The sequence below is a fragment of the Dermacentor albipictus genome, chromosome 10, assembly GCF_038994185.2.
Source record: "Dermacentor albipictus isolate Rhodes 1998 colony chromosome 10, USDA_Dalb.pri_finalv2, whole genome shotgun sequence".
In the NCBI taxonomy this organism is placed as follows: domain Eukaryota; kingdom Metazoa; phylum Arthropoda; class Arachnida; order Ixodida; family Ixodidae; genus Dermacentor; species Dermacentor albipictus.
Window position 1 is genome coordinate 50,327,590 of NC_091830.1, and position 19,993 is coordinate 50,347,582.

Sequence of the window (19,993 nt, forward strand, 5' to 3'; positions counted from 1 at the left end):
ATTCTAGCATGATTTTTATGATTTTGTTAAGTGCCCCTGTAAAGTGTAGTTAATAATTATGTATCATATGTTTTGTGTAATGAGCTGGGAGGAGAATTGCACTTTATGTTGCAAGACTGGTAGCATGAGTTTGGGGTGAATTCCGCCGTTGCATGAATTTTGTGGGCAGGGTGAGCTTAGATTGTAAGTACTGACTGTACCTTAATTTTCTTTTTTTAATTTCGAACAATGACCTTTTGTTGTCATGGCTGCTTGACAAACCAGTCGAGGAATCCCTCCAGCAGGTGGCATGTGGAAAAGAAATAAATGCAGAAAAATGCGTGGCTGTGCTATCGCAAGCACCAGAGACCAGCTGGAGGAAGGCCAGTAAAGTAGTGGCAAGCCGTACACTTAGTCTAACGTTTGCTGGGCTTCCCCCAACTCCGTTGGCCTCTGGTGTTCGCAATAGCAGAGCCACGCATAATTTTTTTCTACTGTGAGAAAGAGGACCACTGAAGCGAGCGCGCGGCTTTTTATCGGGGAGCAATGACGTCACAGCACCTGTGTCCCCGCCGTACTGCTCCTCCCCCGCTAGGCTCGCTATGCTGCGCGATGCTATTTTTCGACTCTGCTTTCGCTCTCTCTCAGCATTCTCTCCCCCAACTCGGCGAAGCTGCGGACGCAATGAGAAACCCAGCGAGGTTCTAACAGCTCCACCGTAAAAACGCCGCCCGCTCGCTTCGGCGGTCCTCTTTCTCGCTGTGAGGAAAAAAAAAAAAAGTGTCGTGGCGTTGGCTGAGCAATGGCGAAGACTACCGTCAGGACTCCCGAGGAAGAAGCCGCTCGACTGGAGCGCCGTCGAGAAGCTCATCGCCAACGGATGCGGCGACGGAGATCCGATCCTGAAGCGAGAGCTAGGGAAGTTGAAGCAAGGCGTCGCAAGAGGCGAGATGATTCTGAAGCTCGACAACGCAGCCGATCCAATTCCGCGAGGTACTACGCAGAACATCGCGAAGACATCCTGAGCGCTAGCAAACGGAAGAGGCTGGAAGATCCTGGGTTGCGTGTGCTCAGGAACTTTCGCAAGATTCAACGACTCGGGCGATTTAAACGTGAGCCAAACCTCACTTACTTTTGCTGGGCTTCCCCCAGCTCCGCTGGTCTCTTGTGTTTGCGATAGCGGATCCACGCCGTAATTTTTATACTCTGCTTTCGCTCTCTCTCAGATCTCTCTCCCCCAGCTCGGCGAAGCTGCGGACGTCAAGAGAAACCCAGCGAGGTTCTAACAGCTCCACTGTAAAAATTGCGCAGATCCCGCTCACGTGGGAATCGAAGTTACGAAGCATTCCGCAGCTAGCTGGCTATGGCATCGGCCTTGCAGCGGTGCGTCTCAACCGGCTCTTTGACTCTCTCGATTCCTTCAAGCAGGCGCTCATCGTGTATGCTGAGGGCCAGAATTACGAGGGCTTGCCTAGCTGCTCGAACTTTGCGAGCACGTTCCTCTTCCTCTACGCTAAGTATCCCAGTAGTACGCCAGACTCGAGCTGCTCAGTTAAACCCCTGAAGACCGCTACGTCCGAGTTGACGCATTTCTCGACCAAGCTAGGGTTTCCCCACAGCTTGTTTGTGAGCATCAGGAGCTGGTTGAGGCGCACAGGGTGGGAAACTTGCTTTTGAATCGCTGTTCGTATCGTCTTTTCGTACAGAGCATGTACAGCGGAAAGTGTTGCGCACCAGCGGGCTCGGCGTGCCCAAGAAAAAGAGGCGAGAATCGTGTCCTATGTGATCGTTCGTATCATCGGATGACGGAAGCTTGAGTCAACGTTCCTCACGTTCCTCGAGTGGCGTTGATGCTGATGATGACGATGGTGTTCTGTGACCACGCCGCCTATACGCGAACATGAGTATATAACCAGTGCTCAAGTTGGTAGGCACCGCCAGCCCCAGCGACGTAAGAGGCTAGGTAGACAGATCACACACTCAAAACGCTCGAAGTTCGCAAAGAGTGCTCTGCATTATTATGCGGATGCTGCTTTCCAATTAGAAATCGGAGTCGAAACTAGTTACTTTGGCAGCCTAACGGCCATGAACATCAATGATGGTAGCGCTCATGCAAAAGAAGAATGGCAGCGCCTTTAATTTTGCTTCTGTTGATGCTCCTGGACGAAGACGAAGATGACACAAGTAGCGAGGAGTACGACGTTGACGGTAATGCTTGTTGTTTTACAGTCATTCACACTCGGTGCCCTAGTTCGTGTGTGCGCGTGCCCAGAGACATCGTTGTTGTCACCACGGTTTGTTTCTCCTTAGCTAACGGTTATGTATGCGTTAAGTGATGCAAACAGACAAAGAAAATGAATAGTGAGAACATTTTGCTGTCTGTAGTGTCGTTGGGAGTGAGTTGTAGGCGCCAGCGAGCACAGCCACTTCAATCACTTCCCGTAGTACGTATTCGTAATCGTAGAGCAATTGGCATTCGGCTTTTGCCTGTTTCGGGAGGCCGTTGTGCTCAGCATTGTTTCTGAACGCGGAAATATTCTCCATACTTAAACTTCAAGCGTGACGTTGCGCTAGAATTGTTCGCCGGATTTCATTCTGCCAGGTTTCGGTATTCGGCGAGCTGCTTGACCACTGCGCGCAAGCAAATCGTCGCGCGAGAATGAGTGCAGCCATAGCTTCGGTAAAGTACGTTTGACATGGCACGACGATGATGGATGGTCAAACCACGGCCTTGGTCAAACGTATAGGAAACCCAACGGAAGATCTCCGCAATTGGAATGCACTGTAACGTTTCGTTTCCACAACACTGGCGCATACCCACCATGGAGGATTGGCCAAGAAGCAGGCGGTTTTATGCACTGTACAAAGACAACGTGAACGAAGCACTTCACCGACGACGTGCCGTGCACCTGACAGACAGAGGTTTCCGTCGCACATTTCAAATGCGCAACCGCGTCATCTTGAAACGATTCAGCAGGCGTTTCGCGAGAATGTTGTCACGGCGTTTGTGCTGTGTGCCGTGTGTAGCATCGTTAATTTACCGAACAATATTTGTGGTAGAACGAGTTTACGGGGAGGATCGTCATTGCCTGCGTGGTATTATTCTTTGCAGTAGCTTGTTTCTCATATACGACGGCCTTGGTTTCTAGGGGCAGAGGATGAGCCTAATAAGTAATTCCAAAGAATGCTACGCACGATATAGCAATTCCTCAGTAGGGAGCTTCTGCCCCCCCCCCCTCTTTTTTTCTTCGTCTAATTACTTGGGCAGGTGCCCAAGGTCATTTTAAGGCGAAAGCTTTAGATCTCTGTTCCAAGGTCGCGTTGTGAGGTACATAAAAACGGAGCGCGCCGGGGAAGGGAAATAGCAGCGCCGGAGGAGGGTTCTGAGAAAGGGCAACGGAAAGCAGTCGGATAGTTGAGGGAAATGTCAGCGGCGGCGCTGGCGAGGAGGAGAAAAATTGTCAATGGCGGCGCCCGTAGAACGTTCTGGAAACGGCGGCAGCGTGCTCGCCCGCCTTGTATATGTCGCCGCGTGGGCTCGGAGCTTCGTTACACAGCGCTATGGGTGACGACGCACCAGGCCCTATTCGCGGTCGGGGAAGACCGAAGAAGTACGCCACGGCGGAAGAGGCCAGAGCAGCTCGGAATGCCGCCCGTCGTAACCGCCGTCGGGAGGAGGATGAAGCTGCGGCAGCGGCCCGACGAGAGCAACATGCGGCCCTAATGCGACGCAGGCGTTCTGGGAACGCAGAATTGGCGGAGAGGGAGGCCGCTGCTGCACGTGCAAGGCGAGCGGCAAAGCTCGGCAACAGATCAACACAACGTCCAAGTAGGCTTTCGCCTTCACATTCTGAGAAAGTTCTAAGCATCCTCCGTAACTTTCTGATCCGTTCCGTTCGTCCTTACGTTTCGGAGGAGGAGGATGAAACAGCTCTATTACCCTTCCGTTTTGTGTCCCCAAAAATAGAGTTACTGTATATGCTACCACAGGTAGCAGTAGCATATACAGTAACTCTACCCAAAAAGGACCCGTAGCGCCACCTAGGCTCGAATAGATGAATTTATGGGAATACACAAACCAGAGGCCTGCATATTTCGCTTGAAGCGTTCGAAAATAAATTTTGCGCTTACCGCTGCACTCTTCTTACTCAGATATTGCAGAAAGAATGCATTTTGGATTCAATGACGTTTACTGTAACAGTTCGCACAGTTAATTGCGTGTATTTTAAGAAAAATGTTTATGCTTGCGCCGTCGCGGCAGCCGCATCCCGATAAAGAAGGCAACTTTGCACTTTTTACAGCAGAGCTGTTATACGATCGGTTCTGGCGGTTTGTGTGCGTAGGCAAATAAGATGGCGGCCATCTCAGAGCTAAAACAGCTAAAGCATGAAGCAAAGAGGTATCGCCCTGTATGCTCCAGCTGCGTTTAATGGCGAGAAGTGTCAAAATGGTTGATGCATGGTAGCGTTTGCGTAGCCGGAGCTCCGCACCTGCGCCTAACGCCCTGTGTGTCAAAACGGGGTGATTGATGGCAGCTCACCGCCATCAGCACATGGAGGAAGGAAAAAATATAGGAGGGAGCATTAGGTCGCGCAGCCAGCCTTGGCAAGCGAACGATCCGTGAAGCCAGTGGTGGCCCAGCACGTGACCTCTTGGGTCGATATCGCGGAGTAAGAATCGATATTTGCCGAGACGTCTGGTTCCCAGTAGCTATGCCAGTAGTTTTTATTCGGGCGAGCTTGTTCGACAGCTCTACCGGGGCACTGCCTGCAGAGCGGGAACTCTAAAACCATCCGTGCGCTTTGACGTGAGATCACGTGCTGGGCCGACCGGTTTGGCTTCAATCGCGTTGCGGTGTGTTCCCTCCTATCTTTTCCCTTCCTCCGTGGTCGGCACAAAAGAGTGTGGCAGTAGGTTTTGCGCAGCCCTGTATAGTAGTGTATCAAACAGTGTTGTGATAATAAAATTAATCGTAATAACAAGAGTAAAACAGGAGTAGACACTGTTTAGTATGCGTTGCGATTCGGCGTCACTACCTCAGTTCCCTACCACCCGTGCAATGGGCAGGCCGCGCGCGGTGAGAACTCCAGAAGAACAGCGCGCCTATGAAGAACGTCGTCGTGAACAGAAGCGGGAATGCGCGCGGCGATGGCGGGCGGCACGCAATACGGACGAAGATCGCGCCGCAAACGCCAAGCGTATGCGGATCGCCCGTTGGCGCCGAAGTGTCCAAGTCGTTCAGTTCAACGAAATTCGTTGTGGTATGTGTCTTTCATTTTCAATCAACATATTTATTATCAGCATATTTATCACCGTATATACAGCTCCGCTGGTGGAATGTCTGAATTTTTTTTTTCTTATAAACCAGGCACTTGACTGTGCTGTCACTCTAAAACTTCCATGTAGAAAGGAAAACTTAAGAGTTATTGTGTAGGCTCCCGTTAGCTCCCTAAAGGGAGCCTATGCAGTAACTCTAAAACGTCTGTGCGCTTACCGCCACCTATCTGTGGGCGCACGAACTTCCGGCGCAATATTTCTTCAGAAAGCCGCCAGGTGGCGACGCACATCTACCCTGACGCTCAAAACGACGTTGTCTTGCTCCGTGGCCCGCAGCAATTTTCTCGACGCTTGATCGGCGCACCCATTCATTGCCTGGAGTGCGTAGATTACAAAAATTCTGTGGGCATGGCGCGCCCTAAGAAACTGTTCAGTGACGAGGAACGGAGACGTCGGAATACAGAGAGAAAGCGTATGCGAAACGCAGCCCTTACGGAGGCGCCGCTAGAACACAGGCGTGAACTTGCTCGGGCAAGGTATGCGCGGAAAACGCAAGCAGCGAGAGAATTGCGTCTGCAACAACAGAGAGCAGCAGCTTCCGAAGAGGACGCACTGGACCGCAGGCGAGCGCGTCGGCGGGCAAATTATGCGAGGAAAAAAGCGCTACAGCAACAGAGACCCCTTACGAGGGAGGAATTGGAACGGAAGCGATCGCGCGATCGGCTATATTATGCGAGGAAGAAAGCGCTACAACTACTGAGACCCCTTACGAAGGAGGAGTTGGAGCGCAAGCGGGCGCGTGATCGGTTATATTATGCGACGAAGAAAGAGCTACAGATACTGAGACCCCTTACGAGGAAGGAGTTGGAACGCAAACGAGCGCGTGCGCGGGTGTATTATGCGACGAAGAAAGCGCTACAACACCCGAGACCCCTCACGAAGGATTTGGAACGCGAAGGAGCGCGTCATCGGCCAATTTATGCGTTAAAGAAAGCGGTACGGCAACAGAGAGCGCTTACGGTGCAGGAGCTACAACCCGAGCTGGAGTGTGCGTTTGTCTTTCATTTCCCAAACACAAGATTGGTGGTAAAAACAAGTTTACTGGGAAGATCGTTATAGTGTGCGAGGTAATCTTTGGAATGCCTTATCTCTTAAAGTACGGCAGTCTTGCTTTCAAGGGCAGAGTGTAACTAATGATTCCAAAGAAATGCTACGCACAATATGACTTTTTCCCAATGAGTAATATGACACTTTCCCGTCTGTGCTCATGTTTTAAGGCAAAAGCCTTTAATGGCTCATCGTCAAGGCCATCTGCCGTTAGCAGAAACTGTCACAGCTTTCCCGCCTCCTGATTGGTCTCCTCTGTCGTGACGTCAGCGTCGCTAGGCGCAAGCGTGCGCCTCCTGATTGGCTCGCGTGCGTGACGTCACTGTCGTCAAGTGCGGGTGTCGGGGTTGTTCGGCGCCGCGCGGGATGACTCATCATATCGGCACGCATGGCGGCCGTATGTTCGACGGTGCGCCCCGACGTCACTGTCGTCAGGTGCTTGAGGTGGCCTCCTGATTGGGTGCTGTGTGGCCTGACGTCACTGTCGCAAGTGGTGACCGTCTGATTGGGTGTGGTGTGGCGGTGGCGGCAGTTTACTTTGTGGTATCGTGTGGGAAGGATGCCTCGTCTCACCAAACCAGTGTCTCCCAACACGCGACCTGCGGCAGCCGCTGAACGCAAGCGGCGCTCAAGAGAGATGAGCGTATATGTCGCATGCATCAGGGCGGCGAGTCGGATTGGCCACCACAGAGTCCAGGGATGCAACAGGCAAACGCAAGAGAGGCAATGCATTTGAAGCGACTCGCTGCATCTCCGGGTACCAAAGCAAATGAAGCTTGGAAGCACCGTGACCGCCATCTTGCCGCGGCAAGCCGAGCAAGTGCAAAACAGTGTACAAGTTGTGTGCTTCCGTGGTGTTTCTGACGCAACAAATCGCCATTGGCAATGGTGTTGGATAGCGTTCAAAGACCCCTTACTGCTTTTCATGTTTCCCTTCATCTGCAGCTTACGTAACCGTAACATTTACTGGTAAATGCTGGCTGCGAACGCTATGCACGAAGGCGAGCTTTCTGGTAGAAATGCGGCCTCTTGCATGAGTTGATCTCCTGTTGTTGCTTTGCACTTTCGACATTTCAATCTGAGAAGAGTTAATGTAAAGGACATGCACTGTCGGTGTTTTTTTCCGTAACATTTGCTTGTGGCCTGCTGTTCTCAAAATTCCAAGGAAATAACTTTGGAAAAAAATTGACAAGGTATGAGCAACTTTCGTGGTAAAAAAGTGGTTGGGTATGCGTGGTTTGGAATTTGGTTCGAAATTGTTTTTTGCCGGAGCTACGTCCAATGCCGACGCAGGATGCCGGATTTTCTGCGACACGGGCTCCTTTACGCCATCGCGTTAAATTATTAAGGTGAAAGCCCTTGGTGAAACTGCTCTGTGACAAAAAATCCCCCCCCCCTCGGCACCGCGTGCTGCGAAGGAGCCAAAAACGTGCGTGTGCGTGCACATCAAGGAGGATTATATATATCCTTCTTGGTGCGCATCCTGTTCCTCCTCTCGGCGCTACGTTCGCAGAGAAACGGGTGTTGCCCAGATAAGCAGGCGCGCGTGCTCTGCGCATTCACTTCGGCGCTTCGCCATGCTCTTTCACGGTATAGTGTACTCTACTCATGGTTGCATAATCAAGCGTCTTTCCTTTCATTAAATCACTATCATCATCATTGATGTCGCCGCGGCGGTTAGGAGGCGGGCGATGGAGGAGCGTGCACGCTTTTCCGGCTCGCGCGGCCGGCCGGCCGCGCAAGTACGTCACTGTGGAAGAAGCGCGTGCTGCCGCATCTGCACGATGCCGAAGATGGGCGATCCCGAACTGCGGAAGCGAGACGCGGGACAACGACGGGTGCGACGAGCAGAAGAGGCCCAGACACGAAAGCGAGAAAACGGGGCTCAAAAATGTGCTGCAGGCCTTTGCCTTCTTGTGTTACAAGAGTGTGACACCTGCCCAACATTTAACTGCGAAGCTGTTCTTGCTCGGTGTAAAATGGACCGCATATCACGAAACTCCACCGGCGCCCACTGACTGCACTGCACGCAGCTGGCACTAAGCTACACCCACCGACGAAGAGACACGGACACTGCGTGCAGCCGGTTTCGCGGCTGCGCCGTGATAACGGTTAAGAATGCGCATGCACTTAACCTTGAAAAAGGATTTGAAAGCGTGTGCTTGGCGGTGCTCCGGTGCTCGGTCAGTCCTTTGTTCTATGAGTTAACGCCATGGGACAGCCTAGGAAAGTCCGTACTGCCGAAGAAGAGGCTGCGCGTTGCAAAGCTAGACTTGCTGCGATGCGGGAGAAACAGCAGCAACGACGAGCTGATCCGACCTACTTGGCCAGAGAGGCCGAAGCCAAGAGGCGGCGACTGCGTGAAGACCCAGAATATGCCTGTTGAGAGAGAGCCAGGATCGCTGCGAAGCATCGACGATTACTCCAAGACCCTGCAGTACGGGAAGCCGAGTACGAGCGACGCCGAGCTCACGCTTCAACTGTGGGTGCCAACGCTCGGTTTCAGCATGAGTTCCTCTCATCGGTGTTTGGACATTCCTACCGAGTGCGTAATTGACTGTGCTTTGATTCGAATCTATAGACGCTCAACACGGTTCAGTCTGTCAAGAAACGGGCACAAGGCACGTGTGAACTGCGAGACGTCTTCCCGGAGGTCAGCGACCATGACGAGGTGTGGCTGTGTAGGACCTGTCGAGAAACGGTCTGACACGGGATGGTGCCGCAGTTCAGCGTTTCAATCTAGCATCAGCTAAGTTACAACCTTAGCAGCAGCAGCCTAGTTACAACCTAACAGTAGCTGGAATAGCCCCAAATCGACCAGCTTCACTATTTCAAACTTCGCACGACCGAGTGCAAGCTTGCCCGTTTTTTTTTCTTTGTGTGTTGTGTAGCAAAAAAAAAAAGGTGTATGCTGTGTCTGCAGAACATGAGTAGATTCTTGCATGAAAAATAACGCCCCAAGCATAATACACATATAGAAAGGACAGTCCTGTCTGTGTTTCTTTTGTGCTTGCCCACTTCGCACAAGAATCGACTTGTTTACTGGCATGCGTGAACTAGTCCAGCAACATGTTATTTTGAAGTGTCTGAAAGTTTGGTGCATTTATTGGTGCAGGCTCGAGTGACAGTGATGTCGGGCCTTACTCTCCCATGCGTGAGGTGGATGAACCGGGCTCGGCAGCCGAGGGCTCAGATGGCTCTTCACTTGTCGGCCCTTCCAGTAAGTGCCTGCTTGATCCAACACATAAGGAGCACCATAGAGGAGTATGACATGCGCCCTCTGGGCTTGTTAACCACATTGCCAACTAGTCAACAAGCCAACTAGGCTCACCCATGGCCATTAGACATTGCTCTAATGCCTATGGCTGGGTACGGCATTTACAAATGCTTATTCTTTAAGGCATTGTGTGGCCAGTGCACCAACATGCCACACTTGTGGCTCTGAAGAAACTGTTGGACACCCTTCGTGCACTTGTGTGGCATATACAGTCAACAGCCTTTCTGGCGCTGCCCCAGCCTTTCTATGTTTGCAAAATGTCAACATACCTCTCGGCTGTCTAATTTGACACACCTGATGTCAAGTTACACAAAAGCTATTGGAGTTGATAGTAGCACCAAAAGTAGTTGCTCAATAATATCTCCCTTGAATAAAAATTGTTTTCTCTGCGAGCTATGGTACTGTGGCTGAAGACCATTCTGGAATGCGTTTGTTGCGGAAATCTGCTGCGCATTTATTATCGTGATGCGCCTTTGATCACGCCTTACATACTTTTATTTTGTGTTGGCTTTAGGCCTGCTCTTTGCCGTCACTACTACGTGACAATACCTTCGTGGTGCAGGCGTTCTCTCCCCTTGATTTTTATTTATTTTAAACATAAGGGACATATAAAAACTGCCAGCAGCGACAACACTTGTGTGGGGGGTGAAATGCAAAAATGCTGGTGTGTCTATATGTATGTGCACATTAAGGAATGCTAGGTGGTCATAATTAATGCAGAATGCTGCACTGTGGTGTCAGATTGGCTATCCTACCAAACTTGGTCGTTATTTGGCATGTGTTCAAGGCTTCGAAGGTGCAGCAATGTCGTGTGGTGGCGAAGACCGACATTATATTATGCTTGCCAGTGAGAAAATTATATACGTACTGAGTGTTTTGGTTTCCCCTGCCGCTTGTGGTTGTCGCATCTGTGATATGATAACTTCGCTTGACACAGCATGCACATCGGACAGGTAAGAGGAATGTTCTCGCTATGAAGGCTCTCTGTGGTGTCCTTAAAAAAATATGACTGGTATTTTCCTTTCAAGTCATACTAGGACAATCATAAATAAAGTAATTACCTTCCCTAGGTCCCCTCAAAAGTCTATTGCTGAGAGGCTTTGTGGCTCTCTCATTGTCATGGAGGGTTAAGGCATTCTCCATGTCAGTTTCTTCCGAGGTCAAGGAAGTGAACTTGTCACTCGATGCGCTAGCTGTCGCTTGGATATGTGTATGTTTGTTTGCCACGCCTTTCATTGCCACGAATGTGCAGAGCATTTCATTTATCCTGCAGCACACATGCTGATGTGTCATAATTCCGTTGCAATAAGGATTCGCTTCCCTCCCCTCTAACTGTGCTGCGAGCTCTTGTTGTTTTTCTAATCACATAATTACTTTCTATAACTGGCTATATATTCTTGCATATTTACAATTTTCTTTGGAAGCCCTTTTATAACCCAATTACTACGGGGAGAGTGTTCCACTTCTCCTTCCATTTGGAATCCTTGTCTAAAACAGATACTACTGGGTCTCACCAAGGTACAGTAGGATCCGCTTAAACGAAATTCAGAGAGACAGAAGAAAGTGTTTCGTTTATCCGAAGTATCGTTTTAGGGTATAACACAGAAATCGGGAATGATCGTTGCAAAGCATCATGCATTTAAATATTACTGTGGCAAACGAACTGATGTCAGTGTGCTCTGCTTTGAATATCATTGCTTGCATGTAAGCGATTAATGCCCTTTTGGGTGCAGCCTCTACTGCCTCCTCTTTCAAAATAGGGCAACCGGTATCAAAACTGGCACTGCACGAATGCTTGAACCACAGGAACAGGATGTGTCCCATTTGATCTTGTTGATATGTACGCGTGCGCTTCCACTCCTTCACAAAAGCTGCTGCTCCGGATCGTGTCTGTCTTCTCTTCTTATTTGTTACTTGTGTGGGACAATGAGAAATTCAGATTACACAACATCGCCGCACTTCATGTCTTTCATGACATCCAATTTGTAGCCAATGTGAGTGCATTAGCCTCTTGAGCTTTTTGACTGTGCCATCATAAGGCCTGCAACACGAAAATTAAGTGATGTGAACGCCGCCTAGCAGCCATTTACGACACAGCTCCACAAGTGCTGAATGTATTATATTTTCTTGACTGTTTAGTGTCACCATTTTACATGGCTGTCGGACCAATGGTTCATTACATGTGCATTAGTTTTGGTTCCAGTTCCGTTTAACCGGAGTTCCCAAAAATTGCTCCACTGAAGCGAAGTCTGTTAACATTGTGGCTATGGGTAGCAAACAAAGTTGGTAGTAACCTCATTGCATTTATCTGGCATTTTCATTCAGGCCAATTTTGTTTATGCGGAGTCTGCTGTAGTTACGACAAAGCTCTTAGCAAGTGTGCAAATCCTTAATCAGTTGCCTTCAGGTTGTCCCTTAGCAGATGACAGTCAGCCAAAGTCATTCATCAGGCCCAGCTAGGGTTTTATGTCACTTCTGGCAAGCTCTGTTAGCGGCGCGCTTAAAGTGAAGCGTTCTTTGCTGCTTCCCCGCACTTTGCAAATGCCGCCTGCAGCTGATGTTTTGCTGATTACACAACTTGCGCGAATGGTTGTGTGCCTCTGGGTGTGTGACCGAATAGACAACTTGGAATGCCAGGTACATACACGCAACTGGGCATGAGGCAGTGCGAATGTTCTTGGCCTGTACCCCTGAATGAATATGTGAAACTTGATCGCTGCTTGAATAGACAAGCAGAACAAGAGGTGAAAAGTTATGAAGTCCACAACAGAAAATTGAAGTCAGCTGCAGAGAAGGGAAGAAGTCAGTGTTAAAAGAAGCTGAGTGGGAAAGAAGGAAGTTGAGTGAACAAATTGGACTGATCCGTGCATTGAGCGAGCAGTATTAAGCTACATAGAAGTGAAGAAGTGATGTGAAGCCATTTCGGTAACCATTGAAAGAAAGCTTCATTTATAGCCAATTCTAACATATGCATGGTATCTGATTTGTTTTTTCTTTCAGTGTAGAAAAGGTAAAACTTAGCAAGTCATTTCTTATGCAACCATTCGCATCTTGTATGCACAGTTTTGCTGTCCACTTTTTCTTTAGCTGCGCTATTGCCACAAATTTTGCTGCAGTTGGCTTTCAAGCTCATGCTGTGGCATTGGTAATGCTAAGTGCCTCAGCTATGTTAAGGATGAAAAAGATAAAGTGCTTTTTTTGATGACGCTTTTATCAATAAACCCTTCTATCTTTCCAGAAGCAACAGTTACGGAAAGGCCACAGTCCAAGGGATGTCAGGTATGATGGCTATCTCATGCATGAAATTCTTGCAAGTTCACTTGTCGGTACGGTACGTTGGCTCCGGCTTTTACCTTGTTCTCGATTCGCTCATCATCTTGAATTTCCATCTCCCGCCTTCTCTGTGTTTTCCCTGCTTCAATCTCCGTATCACAGTTGACAAAAGCCTACTCATCCCTAACAACTTAGTTCAGTCGTCGTTACATGTTGTGATACCCGACAGATCTATACTAGCTAAACAGAAAGCGTGTATTTGTTTCAACAGGGAGTACCGTATGTACTCGTGTAATGGCAGCAGGTTCTTTTCCAAGATTTGGGGTGAAAATTGTGGGTGCGGCCATTACAGGAAGAAAAAAAAATTTTCTTTTCCATAATTATGTACATTGGTACTTGCCTTTATTGAACTACAGTACTCGCTTGTACTGGCTCTGGCTATTCTTGGCTATTCCCGTAACGCGTCATGTGCCGGCTGGAATAAATGGTGATGCCCCACACACCAGCAATGGCGGCGTCTCTGAGGCTGTGCTTTTGCTATCTGGGGGCGCTAAAGACTTGGGATGGCTTCCTTGTTTTGCCATTAAAAAAAAGCTTGGGAATTCTTGCACCACACAACAGGTAGCACTGCCCACCTTCTCAAAAACCAAGGGTGTGGTTTATGCACAGGTAATTTTTAAATATATTTTTGGGGGGGATTCTTTTTTGCAAAGTTCTGGGTACGGCTTTTACACAGGTGCAGCCATTATGCGAGTATATACGGTACTTTGTACCAGGAAAAGTAATGGAGGATATGGGTGTATAAGGTGTATTTGCAATAGCATGAGTGGCACACTTTGGCACATGGGTCAGCTTTTGCATGTTTTCTGTAGGTGTGGTCTCCAAAATAAAGGGGCCTTACAACGCTTTTCTAACCATTACTAGCCTTACTATTAAAGGACGTCGCCTCTCAAATCTGCCGCCACAAATATTTTTCAAATCCTTCAGTTGCAAGTGGAGTTAGAGGTAGTTATCGAACCTATGTGCGAGTTTCTCTCTCCTTTCGTCTGTGTTATAGCATGCCGGAAGCACGGTATCTGCGCTGCACAGCATGCCGGTGCGATACCACAGGCCGTGCTCAGCAGACGCAGCTACGCACAACTGGTGCGTGTAGATCGAAAGTGCAAGGATTAACTTTTGGTCTTTTTGAGATTGCAGACGTGTTTCTTTCACTTACTTAATTCAGTATTCGAAACTTTAATATTACTGAGAGTGTTCTGGCGATTACGAAATCGGCCAATAAACTGCGTGTGGGCTTGGCTGCCTGCGATGTAGCTACGTGACGACATTGCAAAGGAGAGAGCAAGTCATGTGTCGCTCTTTTTGACATGAGATTGTAAATTACCTGCTGCATGCAGTGCAATAACATTTAGCTTGCAGGTCGTAGGAGCTTTGTCTGCAGATAGGCGGTGTTTTTTGGTTATGTTCGGAAGTTCTTTTAAGGCCCCTTTAAGTGACAGTAGTATAATATAGATAAAAAGCAAGAATTACAAATATTATGCATTGAATGGTTGCTGGCAAAATATGGTAAGGACATTTTTGTAGTCCTGATATTGTGTTTAGTTTACTACAAACATATTCAATATGTTGGGTCGAAGTTGCAAAATAAATTACGCCAGCAGTCTTAATCTGCATTTACAAAATTTATTGCTTCGTTAGCAAGGTATGTATAGCTTTTGTGGGGAAAAGAACATAGTACTTCTAGTACAAAAAAAAGATAGTTTGAGCTTGCTTGGAAAATCAATTCCGAGGCTATTTGGAGACCAATAAATTTTTTTTTCTTTCAGGCCAATCTTTTATCTACAGGAAAATCACAGAAAACGGCGTCCAAGGGATGTCAGGTATGATGGCTATCTCACGAATGAAATTTTTGCTCGAATCTCCTTATGGCAGTTGAGAACAGTGTACTCATCCCTAGCAACTTGGTGAAGCCGTTGCGTGTTGTGTTAGCTTACTGATATATGCAAGCTAAACAGAATCTGTATATGGTTTATGGTGTATGGTATATGGTGTATATGGTATATGGTGTATACGGGGGAGTACTTTATACTTCGAAAAGTAAGGGAGCGTATGCGCACCGTACTGTGTACTATTTGCATAGTACGAAGGGCATGCTTTTGGCTTAAAGTCGCCTTGTGTGTGCTTTCTTTCGTTGCGGTTCCCCATGTTAAATACCAGTTGTAAGAAAACAAGAATTTTATCTTGCACATTGAATGGTTGTTGGCAAATTCTGTTGGTGACGATGTAGTAGTCCTGATATTCTATTTAGTTTCCTACAAACATATTCAATATGTCTGGTCCAAATTTAGCTGTCAGAAGAAAAGTCGCTTACAAAATTGATATCTTCATAACCATAGCATACCTTTGGTGTTTAACAGACCGCAGTACTTTAGTAAGAGAAAAGATAGGTTGACATTTCTCTGAATTAATTTTGACATTGTTATTTGCAGGCCGATTTTTTATCTACAGAGAAACCACAGAAAACGGTGTCCAAGGGATGTCAGGTACGGTTCCTCTCCACACATGAAATGTTTGCTTGAGTCTCTCTGTACAGCGGTTAACAAGAGCGCAATCACTCAGATGGGCGCTTGTGCGTTATTACGAAATTAATGAAAATGAGTTCTGGAAAAATGCTATCTCACTCTTTAAATTTCGCCACCCCTGGGACAAGTTCGTGGATTGCTTCCATGCCAAGTTCCTTCCACTGGAGTGTGAGCTATTAAATACATGTGCTGCACCAAGCCAGGAAGGCCCTTCAGAGACCCGAGCCATTTCTGCTTAACTGCAAATGTCTGAGTTTGCGCTAGAATAGGCGGAATATAGTTACGTCTAGATGGCACTCGATGTACTGCTGAGATATCTGGCGATTTAAGATGTGTTATGTTTAGCTTGCCAGCTAGGTCACATGAGGAGGAGGGCAAGTTTTCACCAGATTTGACTGGAAGACCGTGAATGTCGAAGTTACATCTTCTGCTATATTGTTCAAGATCCTTTATCTCCCAAGTCATCCTGTCAATCAATTGTCTGGGAAACAACTGTTGAGGAGAGCGATTCAACCTGTGAACATACGCCACTAAGCTCAGCCTGATTGGTGGTCACTGTAGAAAGAACCGAGTAATACTACAATGAAAGAAAGTCAGTAGAGGACTGTAGGTCCCTGACAACTGAAGCAACATTTTCACTAGTTTCCTTGACCTACAATAGTTCTTTAATGTTCACCATCAGTGCTGAAAGAGTTGTGCAGACAGTTGCTGCGAGAACTAATCATCGACTGGGTCGGATGGTGCGTCAGGTTGCTTAACCAAATCAACCTTGCATGAAGGATGCTTCCACGTTTTGTATTTTACTGTACTCATCTTCGTAAAGGCACTATCCCTAACTAACGAGCCATTTTTCCCCAGGTGAAGTCTGCCCCCACAGGTACAAGTCATAAATCTGCCCTCTAGTGGCACGGGCTTTGAGCTAGTAGTACATAAAGAAGGCACGGTGCAGTCAGTGGCAAAACCTGAATAGTGAGAGATTACAGCAGGCCTAACCTACTTTCACCTGCCAAATGCAAAGCAACGGTTTAGTCTAGGACAAGGGTTTGCCGCTGACTGCAACAATCCACGAAGTTGATGGCCTTTAAATAACCCCTGATCGGCACCAGGGGGACATCTTTGACGGCTACAGAGCCAATGAAGTCAGAGATGGCATTCTATGATGAAGCTGCAGCTGTTCCTTGCTCCGCATGCGTAAATGAGCCGCCAGAACAGTTGCGAAGGTCATAGTTGTTGGAGGTACGAGCGGCTTTTCCTGCTGACACTGTCGCACGGCCTGCAGGACCTGCCAAATGCGAAACAAAAGGTTTAGTCCAGGACAAAGGTTTGCCGTTGACTGTCAAAGAGGACAAAACAAAAAACAAAAAAACATTTATGCAGATTCAAATGCACATCTCAGAATGAATCTATGTTAAGATTTTCATGAAGAGGGGAATAAAATGCCATAAATTTGCCCGTTGTGTTCCTGCGTCTTTGAGGTAAAGGAAACTGTTGCGTGTACCTGTGCTCTGACACGCCGCATGCTATGCAACGTGACACACGCAGTGATCATCTTTTAAGAGCTAGCTGGCATTGGAAAGACAGAACTATACGTGCGATTGTGGCCTAATGGTTAGAGCATCAGGCTACTGTGCTGAGCGACCGAGGTTTGATTTCACCATTGTGCATGTAATTCAATTTCCTCTTTTTTTTCTTTAAGTATAAGCTATGTGGCTAGACAGCAGCAGCAGCCACAGTCGGCAAATTCCGGGAATGTTCGTTAAGGAAGCTTCACTTTAAGAACTGGGCTCTCGGCACACATTCCAACTGGAAATTTCTATTTGAAGTCACTGTCTCAAAGCCCCTTCCAACGACAGTGACCGAAGTTTTGGCGAGGTAAATGTGACGTTGGGAAGTTAGGGGCCACCGTTATGTAGTCTGCTCTGACACAGCCAAAATTACGTCGGACATCTAGTGCCACACCTTCTGGCACCCAAAGGTACAGGAAAGGTGTCGCCGTTGAATTGTTTGTATTCTTTCACTCGTGAAATAAGAGCACCACCATTTGGAGAACGCCTGCAGTAACTATACCTCACGCTGACCAACGACACCTGCGAAAAACTAGATGATGCATGGTGACCAAGAGGTATTTCTGGCTCCTGAAATCGTTTCTGGTTCTTGCAATGCACCAAAGCATGGCCTTCGAGATCGGCTTCCGTTACTCCCGTGAAGCCTGTTGCTGCGGGTGCGATTTCATTCTGTCACCAGTTTGTGTTGCCAGACTGGCATGTGCAGTTTACCTGCAATGTAAAAAAAAAAAAAAAAAATCCTACCATATCAAATGTACTCTAATTTTGCAAACTTACTGGGGCACGTGTCTGGTTTAACGTGCAATGCATTATTCAAGCTCGCAAATCGGTGTCATGTCCCCTTTAAGATGATTAAATTTTTGTTTTTGCCTATACCCAGACGACCGGAATCACCAGGAGCCAAACACAGAAAACTCATGCAGATGAAATTGAGCAGGAGTCCCGTGCAGCGTTCCTGCAGCCAGAAAAGCACTCTGGGAGCAGGAAACGTGAGTGTGGGTTGTTTAAGACTGTTGAATAACAGCGCGTAAGAAACAAGGCACAAACATAGCAGAGACATACGCGGCATTATTTGATGATCGTGAATAACCAACTAGCCCAAATTTCAGCTCCTGTGTCATTTAATGGATTGTTTGGTGTACTAACCTTTGGTATTCGAGGCACCAAATAAACGGACAGCAGGTCTAGATGCTCAGCAACTGAAGACCATTTGTAGAGATGGCCTTAAGAGAACATACAGCAGGCACAGCTTTCTTGCGATGTCGGTGGTCTTTCTTCCTTTCTTTTTTCGACAACATCCCAATATTTAAAGGACTACCGACACAGATTTTCCAAGATGTAGAAACCCTACCACACGCTTATAGCATGTGAAAGGATGGCGCTCATGAAGTATGAAGTCTCTGCTGTGCCTAGCTTGCTGCTGTGTGTATCCCCCAAAAGGGGTGTGCTCCAGACAAACGTAAACAAAACTTTGTGCTGTTTCCTTGCCCCCCGCTCTCACCCCTCCCCTTGCTTTGTCATGTCTGTGGATATCTTTCTAATATTTAGATTCACAGCTTAGTAGATGTGCTAACATGTTCTTTCACATCTCTCCTCACCCACATGCAGGGCCCATGCCGCAAGATGAGAGCACATCCAGAAGAGCTTCTGGGCCGACGACGTCGAGCAACATATGTGCGTACACACCAAAGAGAAGCCGTTTGAGTCCGACTGATGCTTCAGCATCTCGTTGAACCTGAACTGTCACAAGAAGCTGCACTCGGAGGACATCGAGATGCATGTCTGCGTCAACTGTGGCAAGAGATTTGCCCAGAAGGTGCACCTTCAATCGCACATGCGGAGGCATACGGGCGAGCAGCCCTGTCAGTGCAACCAGCGCCACCAGTGCGTCACCAAACTTGGCAGCGTCAAGAACCGCGAGTCCATGGTGCTCATGGACGAGTACCCGCACTGCTGCCCACGCTTCATCAAGGGCCTGTCCAACAACTTCAAGCTGAAGAAGCACATGCACATGTGCTACTTTCTCAAAATCGTGAACAGGGAGGAACGGACGATGCAGACGACACAGTGAGGACAAAGTGTAGCGCGCAGTGTCTGGCGTCGTGAGTGCGGAAGTGCGAAGCAAAAGGACTGAAAGACTAAAGCCAGCTGTCGAGTATCTGCAAGCTTATGCACACTTGGGTGCATTAGCTCGCACTTTGGCAAGGACTTGGCCATCAGCTTCGAGCTGAAAGTCTTGAACGCTGAAAACCACCAGCCTTGCGACAGTGATATGTAATATAGAAGCAAACAACATTTGAGGGTTCATGCTTGTACCTTGTACCACTGCCAGAGCTGGCAAAACTGTATTGGAGAGGGACTGAATTGAAGAACTGGCATGCCTGCATCATCTACGGGCCTGGCGAAGGTGCTCTGCTGGAACCAGGGAAATTGCAAGCATGATGGATTACAAGGAGACCCTCACGAATAGCATAGACAGTGGTGACAGAGCCATGCTCGTGCGGAACATCCAGCATAGCTTAGAATTCTGAAGTGAAAGCTAATGACAACGCTTGTTAAAGGCGGCAACTTGATGAAAGACCTCAACTGAAGAAGTACCTGCAGATCTGGCTTTAATTACATAATTGTTCTAAGGCAGTCGCCTAAATGAATTAGGCATGATGGAGAGCATATGAAAGTGGGAGGGGGTTTTTGAAAATATTTAAGGAAATGCACCATGGCACCACGTTTGTGTTGCACAGTGTGTCCAGCCTAGACACCAGCAATTCCAGAAGTGCATGTATGTGATCTGAATGTTCAAATGAACTTGGTAAAGAAGCACTTGCAGTAGAAGAAACACGATGTGGAAATAAACTTCACGACAGTGCATTGTAAGAACAATAATAAAAAGAATCTGGCAGGAACTGTCGAAGTTGTTCTAAAGATGGGGAGGA

General features: G+C 47.9%; 1 protein-coding gene across 4 annotated transcripts; it reads left to right on the plus strand.

Moving 5' to 3' along the window:
• The first annotated feature begins 547 nt into the window (after positions 1–547).
• Positions 548–18,809, plus strand: LOC139050386 (uncharacterized). Of its 4 annotated transcripts, none has more exons than XM_070526646.1 (7): positions 548–1,091; positions 9,479–9,583; positions 12,879–12,919; positions 14,740–14,793; positions 15,403–15,456; positions 17,941–18,049; positions 18,669–18,809. In XM_070526646.1, the coding sequence occupies exons 1-7, from the start codon at positions 782–784 to the stop codon at positions 18,791–18,793; spliced, it is 798 nt and encodes a 265-aa protein (XP_070382747.1). In that variant the 5' UTR covers positions 548–781; the 3' UTR covers positions 18,794–18,809. The 4 variants fall into 4 exon arrangements, with proteins under 4 accessions (XP_070382747.1, XP_070382750.1, XP_070382748.1 ...); XM_070526649.1 differs by lacking the exon at positions 548–1,091 and adding an exon at positions 1,827–2,187; XM_070526647.1 differs by lacking the exon at positions 548–1,091 and adding an exon at positions 3,408–3,808.
• The last annotated feature ends 1,184 nt before the right edge of the window (positions 18,810–19,993 follow it).